Source organism: Lolium perenne, chromosome 7 (assembly GCF_019359855.2).
Source record: "Lolium perenne isolate Kyuss_39 chromosome 7, Kyuss_2.0, whole genome shotgun sequence".
NCBI lineage: Eukaryota > Viridiplantae > Streptophyta > Magnoliopsida > Poales > Poaceae > Lolium > Lolium perenne.
In genome coordinates, this window is record NC_067250.2 from 203,924,433 (window position 1) to 203,931,645 (window position 7,213).

At 41.8% G+C, this 7,213-nt stretch overlaps 1 protein-coding gene across 1 annotated transcript; it reads left to right on the forward strand.

The window, feature by feature from the left end:
• Nucleotides 1–461: 461 nt before the first annotated feature.
• LOC127314431 (2-succinylbenzoate--CoA ligase, chloroplastic/peroxisomal) lies at nt 462–5,021 on the forward strand. The gene is made up of 10 exons (XM_051344896.2): nt 462–690; nt 982–1,054; nt 1,204–1,372; nt 1,524–1,622; nt 1,758–1,855; nt 2,039–2,232; nt 2,310–2,434; nt 2,563–2,933; nt 3,047–3,255; nt 4,562–5,021. Exons 1-10 carry the CDS (start codon nt 500–502, stop codon nt 4,686–4,688), a joined length of 1,656 nt encoding a protein of 551 aa, XP_051200856.1. The 5' UTR covers nt 462–499; the 3' UTR covers nt 4,689–5,021.
• The last annotated feature ends 2,192 nt before the right edge of the window (nt 5,022–7,213 follow it).

The following is a 7,213-nucleotide window of genomic DNA, read 5'->3' on the forward strand; positions in this document are numbered from 1 at the left end:
TGTAAACAATAAATACTCATGGCAAGACACAAAAAATCTAGCCACACAACCAAACCCTAGGCCTAACGTCAGGCAACCAAATACCTAACTAGAAGTGTAGCGCCTATGCGAGCGGTACAATGTAGCGCCTTTGCGAGCGGCAACATAACCGAGGCGCCATCCCGTCACGCCGATAGGGGGTGTAGTGCTTGTCAGAGCGGCGCTACATAGTGTCGCATAACACTGATGTAAAAAACCTACGTAAAAGGGTTGGTTCGATGAAATAGTTTTACACCGACTTTATTTTATGAATTTGTCTTGGCGAGAGATCAGTTTTATCCATTTTACCATGGAAGGCGGGTCAACTGGGTCGTGTGCAACGGGGCCTGTTGGTTCTGACCGGGTGTGTATGGCACGTGCTGTGCTAGCAGCCAAACAAGTTGCGCCCTTTGGATTGGATTTGCAATCCAAAGTACACTCTCGAACACGAGCTCCCTTGACCCCCCGATTCTGCTACGCAATGGCAAACGGCCACATCGCCCATTGCCTCGGCGGCATCCTTGCCAGGCGGGCCACCGCTGCCGTCGCTGTCTCCGGCGGCCTCCGCCTGACCGGCGCGGAGCTCGTCGACGACGTGCGCGGGCTGGCCGCCGGCCTATGGGAGAGTGGTCTCCGTCCAGGCGACGTCGTCGCCGTCGTCGGCTTCAACAGGTGCGCACATGGGCAGATCAGCAAGTAGATGGCTAGATGCTATGGCCCTCGCTCGCTTGCTCTCTGGCCAATCGTCCTGCATTTTCTTCCCTTCTTCAGTTAGGCAATTTCAAGTCAACCGCTGCTCTTGCTTCAAGCTCCAGAAAATCTATGGATTTCCCGGGCATGAAAACGCATATATGCTGGTCTGCAATTATCTTGTGCTGTACTGCATAATGAAATGTGAACATGAAATTCACCAGAACCTTTGCAGCATTCATGTCGTCAACTTCTCGTATTGATCATCTGCAGCGTTGACTACATGGAGCTCTTGCTGGCCATCCCTTACATCGGAGCAATCATCGCCCCTCTCAACTACCGCTGGGTAACAACATTATTCTTCCCCTAATCTAATCAAGAGCATCGCACACCATCAAAATCTTCCAACTCGCTTCACAAGTTTTTGATGGTCTGAATGTGTTTACTCTGAAGAATGGAATATTAAAGAATGGGGTTCTCTTTCTTGTCGTCTAGAGCTTCGAGGAGACGACACAGGCGCTAGAGCTTGTGCGGCCTTCGGCGTTCATCTTTGATGGAAGTTACAGCTCATGGGCGCTCTGGTTGATGGAGAGCAAGAGATTCTCAACCATTGGTCTTTACCTCACAATGGGGGACCCTGCCAGCACTAGCGAACCTGCAAACTGTACGTTTTTGTTTTGGATTAGTATGCAGATGATTAATAAGATACCCGTTTCCTTCCCTTTTTAAGGATTGATCATTCGGTTTGAAAATAGATCCTTGCAGCATATAGTACTGGCATTTGTAATCCTCTGTGTTCAACATGTTATTTTCAGTCGTGTCGCTTAATCATACCAAGAACACTTTCAGAGGAACTACGGTGATGGAGCCTGTGTCGGCTCCAAGGGATGTAGCTTTGATATGCTTTACATCTGGTAAAAGATATGGGCTGGTTTGTTACTTGGATTTGTATTGAGTTTTTTTTATCTGCAGTTCTAGAGTATTTTCACTTTTCTAGCCCTGCATTTTGACAACGCATGGGTTTAATTGACATCCGGTCCAAACTTCAGGAACCACTGGACGGCCAAAGGGCGTAGCAATAAGCCATACATCTTTGATCGTTCAATCCCTTGCGAAAATCGCCCTTGTCGACTACGGTGAGGATGATGTATGCTTTCCGGATCCATGTACTACTATAGTTCTTCATGAAAATTGCATTACGGATGAGTGACCAACTTCATACGCTACTTCCTAGATTGTCAAATGATAATTTGGATGCTATATGAGTGTAACTCCTTTTTCTTTTCACAAAATAACAAAAAGTGTTATGAACAGTGTATGTTTATTACAGGTCTACCTGCATACAGCCCCTCTGTGCCATATCGGAGGGATCTCCTCATGCTTGGCCATCCTGATGGCTGGAGGCTGCCATGTCCTGATACCTAAATTTGACGCAAAATCGGCTACTGAAGCCATCCGGGAACACAAAGTGACCTGTTTCATTACCGTTCCCGCAATCATGGCTGACCTACTGTCCTATGCTCAGTAAGCAGTAACACTAAAGTACAAATCTAAAAGCCAAATCCTGCACAGTTTGTTGTTGACTTTTGGTAATTGATCAGGAAAGACAAGATATCTAGGTGCGGGACAGTGACCAAGATCCTCAATGGTGGTGGGGGGCTGTCAGATGAGCTCATAAATGGAGCGTCTCACTTATTTATTCACGCTACTATCGTTTCAGCTTATGGTATTATCTTCTTACCATCGCCACTTCACTTTATCTGTAATTTCTGCAGAATTATGTTTACCTGCAGTCATTTGTATGCTTACAAGCAGTAAAGTCTCTTATCTGCGTACTGAACTTGTTTTTACCAGGGATGACTGAAGCTTGTTCATCTCTGACATTCATGCCTATCAACAAGCCAGAATTTCATGAAACCAAGAACAAGTCAAGCAACCAATGTGAAGGCGTGTGTGTTGGAAAGCCAGCACCGCATGTCGAGATACAAATTGGTAGAGATGAAAGTAACAGTAGTTCTTCACCAATGGGGAAAATCTTGACAAGAGGCTTGCACACAATGGTTGGATACTGGGGGAATAATATGGTTGACACACCAGAATCTGTCAGGAATGGATGGCTTGACACTGGGGACACTGGGTGGATAGATAGAACTGGTAATTTATGGCTCATGGGGCGACAAAAAGGTCGAATCAAAAGCGGAGGGGAAAATGTTTATCCGGAAGAGGTGCTTATTGTTTTACTTGTGTATTCTCAATCTTATATTTTAGGTGTATGGTTCTTCCTCTTCAAAACCAACCATTTCTAATGAGTAATGACCGACATCTCAAATGGTTGCAGGTAGAGTTAGTACTATCACAACACTCAGGGGTAGCTAAAGCTGTGGTTTTTGGTGTACCGGATAGTCGTCTTGGGGAGAAAATTGTTGCATGTGTTAGCATCAGGAATAACTGGAGGTGGGTTGATGCAAGGGCTGAGCCCGAAGGAGAAGGTAAAGAAGTGTCAGCGCAGATCCTTCAAGAACACTGCAGGATAAAAAATCTGAGCAGGTTAGAATTCTTGATTACCATATTTTGAAGTGGAATGCCAACTGTTTCAAACCATGGCATTCGATAAGGTCTTAAACACTGGAAACAACAACAAAAAAAAGCTATATATCTGTGCATGTACATGTAATGTCTACATTATTTTCTGTAGAGAATACTCAATAGTTTTTTTAGGCATGCAGATAAATTTGTCTAATATTGCTGAAGTTTTTCTAAAGGATACATGGTCTGAATAAACATGGGGCCACTACAGTTTTTCTTAAATCGTAATAACTAATCGTATCAGAAAAAGTATGGTCTCAATTTGTACTCAATATTTTAGTTAATGTTCGAATCAATAGGTAGCAAGCAGGTAACAACACAAACCTTAAAACATAACTTGTAGCATGAAGCTTTCAGACCATAATAAAATCATGTTCCTCCCCCCGCCAAAAAAAAGATCATGTTCCGAATAGAACACTTTTTATTCGACATTTCAAGAAATTCCTAAAAAACCTGGAAAAATCACTATATGCACTTGGAGAATTTTGAGGAAAATTTGTGCTTTTGCATGCTGTGCAAATATTCAAAGTAAAAGTTGTTGTTTTAGCCTCCCATCGTCATTTCTTGTTCTTCAGACCACAAGTGGGAAATATCAGAAAATTTTCCAAGTTCATAGTGTACAACCACGTGTACACCTGCTTCTTTTCTCGAGATTTTTTTTTGGAACTTTAAACTTCTATTTACAAATTTCGGAAACAAAGGAATTATACATCGGCACCCGGGAGCCAGATAATCCTTAATATAAAAGAATCATAATCAATAGGTATCAAGCACTTGGAAAATTTCGTGAAGATGTCAGAAAAACCTTCAGACAGAATTGACGATGGCAGACAAACCTTAAGACGAAATATGAATATGTCAAATAAAACATGTTCCTGATAGGAATAATTTAAATTTTTTGGATTTTTTCTATATGCACATGGAAAATATCGTGGAAATGTGCAATTCTGCATGCTGTGAAAAATTGATTTTTTGTTGTTGCTGTTTTAGCCTCTCATCATTGTTTCTTCTTTTGTAGACCACAAGTGGAAAAAAAACACAAAATATTCCAAGTTCATAGTGTATTGCTGCACGTACACCGGCTTCTGTTCTCTAGGTTTTGAAACTTAATAACATGATTTTCTAAAATTTGAAACAATGGACTCATAAATCAGTACCCAGGAGCCAAAAAAATCTTTACAAATCATGCTTAAACACCTCTCCTTTATTTAGTGATACTCCTTAATTAGTGAGAAGTAACCTGTTCTGATCTTGTTTGGAACAACAGATTCAAGGTGCCAAAGATATATTATCAGTGGAGCAGGCCGTTTCCGGTGACCACCACAGGGAAAATTAAAAGAGAGGAGCTGAAGGCTGAGATCTTGGCATGCAAGCAGCTACGTAGCAGTTTGTAGCTTTAGGCCCTGGACCAACAATGGAAGCAACCACATGAAAAATCTTATCTCCATCTACGATATTCAATAGTGGCAGCAACCACATGGGATTCTTCTGTCAACCTACTATTTTCAATGGAGTTTCAGTTTTGTACAAGTTCACTCGTGCCGACATGGTTCAGTTTGGAGGTTCAGCTGTAGACTTTGGTACTGATCATCTCTTGCTAGTTGCAACGTATTCTTTCGGCTTTGTCATTACTTGATGAGAGTACTGTAGATAATTATGTGCTCTCTGGTTGATGATAAGAGCTAAAAGTAAATCTGGGCAATTTGTCAAAGTTCTTGCATGTCTCACTTTGATCGCAGCTGTGAAAAGCAAGCGTGTGTGTGGGACTCCTCCTTTTAATTTCCTTTGAGGTAAAAAGGAGGGCCAGAATAAACACAGGTTGAGTTGATACAGAATTTTCCATCTTGGTGTAAATTCCAGCGGAATCATCATGCGCTGGTATTAGTTAAACACCTTCTAAATTGTCCAACAGCCAATTCCATGATTCTAATCGACTCCCAATTAGATCACGTCTGAAAGATACACTTGGAGGCGCCCAGAACTTTTGAGATTGTGACATACTTATGTGTTACAATATGATAAACTCCTCGGCATTGAACCCGCAAGGGGGAGTTGATGTTGCGCAACCAAGAGTCTTCCCAATTTGAGCCATCTTTAAGGGTGACATTTCCAAATTGGAAAAATGGTTCTCGCTTTATTTAAACCAATCATAAGTGATGATCTCTGCATTTCCAATAAATCCGAGAGACACCCTAGATCCTGTTTATACATAAGTGTTAAATTCTTAGATGTCTCTATAGGACGTGTTTATACATCTCGTGATGTTGTTTTCGATGAGAATGTATTTCCCTTTGAAGCGCGCTCTCCATCCAAATGTCGGTGCCCTCCTTAAAAAAGAGATACTACTCCTTTCATAATCCATTTCTCACGAGGGTGCACAGAATATTGATGATCATATGTCTCCTTTTGTGTCTATTACTAATGTTTCTCAGGTAGCAGCAGCTCCAGTAGAAATTTTTAGCCAAATCGGTGAACAAAAATGGCCCAGAATTGCATGTTCAACATCAGGTGGAAAATGTTGCAGCACGCACATAACACGAGGATGATCCGCTGGGACATTCCCCTATCCCGTTGGATCATGAGGTGTGAAGTCTCGAGGAAGATTCTCCCTCGTCCTCCTCGCTGTGCATCGAGTCACTGCACGCGGACCCCACGTCCATGTCGTCCACTCTGCACTCTCCACGCGTCGCCGAGTAGCCGCGTGCGTCTCATGTGCCATCTGCGCTCACCCCCCGCTGGCCGCGTGTCACGCCACCAACGGCTGCATGCGAGTCCACGCCCGCGTCCCCGACAGGCGATCTGCCCCCTTCCCTGTCTGCCACCTAGTCCTCCCCTGGGGGATATTCCGTGGCTAGCGCCGGTGCATGTGATTTTGCGGCAAGTGATGATGAATCTAATAACTCTGTTTCGCCTCCTTCCCATGATAGCATAAGTTGCACCACCGGTTGCAGCTCTGTAACATCCCAAAAATTTCAAAAAAACAAAGAAATGAATTCCACTATTTCCAAATTTTGGAACCAACAAAAACTTTTATTAAATTAAGTTTGATACATAGTGATCATGCTTATAGGTTGTGATATTGCCATGATTGTTTGTTGAAGTATTTTGAAATGATCTTAAACCCTAAACCTCATCCCTCTTTTCACCATCCAAGTTAAAACAAACTAAAAAGGAAATTAAATAAGAAAAGGGCCTATGTGTCTATGGCTATTTTTGGTAAAACTTTTACCTAGGCTTTTCTACCTTGTTTAGGTGTTTTGAAAACATCAACAAACCTAACCTAGTACTTACCAACAAATTCAAGTAAGAAACAAAAATAAAATAAACTTTGCATAGAGGCATATGTGACACCTAGCCACATTACCAAAACTTGACCTATGCACCTCTACCTTGCCCAAATGGTTTGAAACCAACACTAAACCCCATCTAACCCTAAATGGACCCTAGACCATGCCTAAGTGAAGCAAAGAAAAGGAAAATAAGAAATTAAGAAAAATGCAATTCATCACATACATGTGCTTATGGCCATTTTTGCAAATCTTTGAACTAGGCCTTTTGGAATTATTTCAATGGTTTGGAAATGTTCCTAAACAAATAAGAATCACTTTTGAATCAAGAAAAAACCAAATCAAATAGAGAGAAATAAAATAAATGAGAAAAATGGAAATCTCACTCACATACACAAATGACCATTTTTGCAAATCATCAACCAAGGCCACCATTGCTTGTGCCATTACTTGTGAAACACTAATATATCAATAACAAACACATTTTCATCAAAGAAACACAAATCAAATCAAAGGAAAAAATCAAATCCTTGTTACATATGATAATGGTCATTTTGCACTTTCTTAACATCGTGCCCACTTTGAGCCCCTGGTTTGAGAGATTCTTAAACTAAACCTGGCCAACTCTTTCC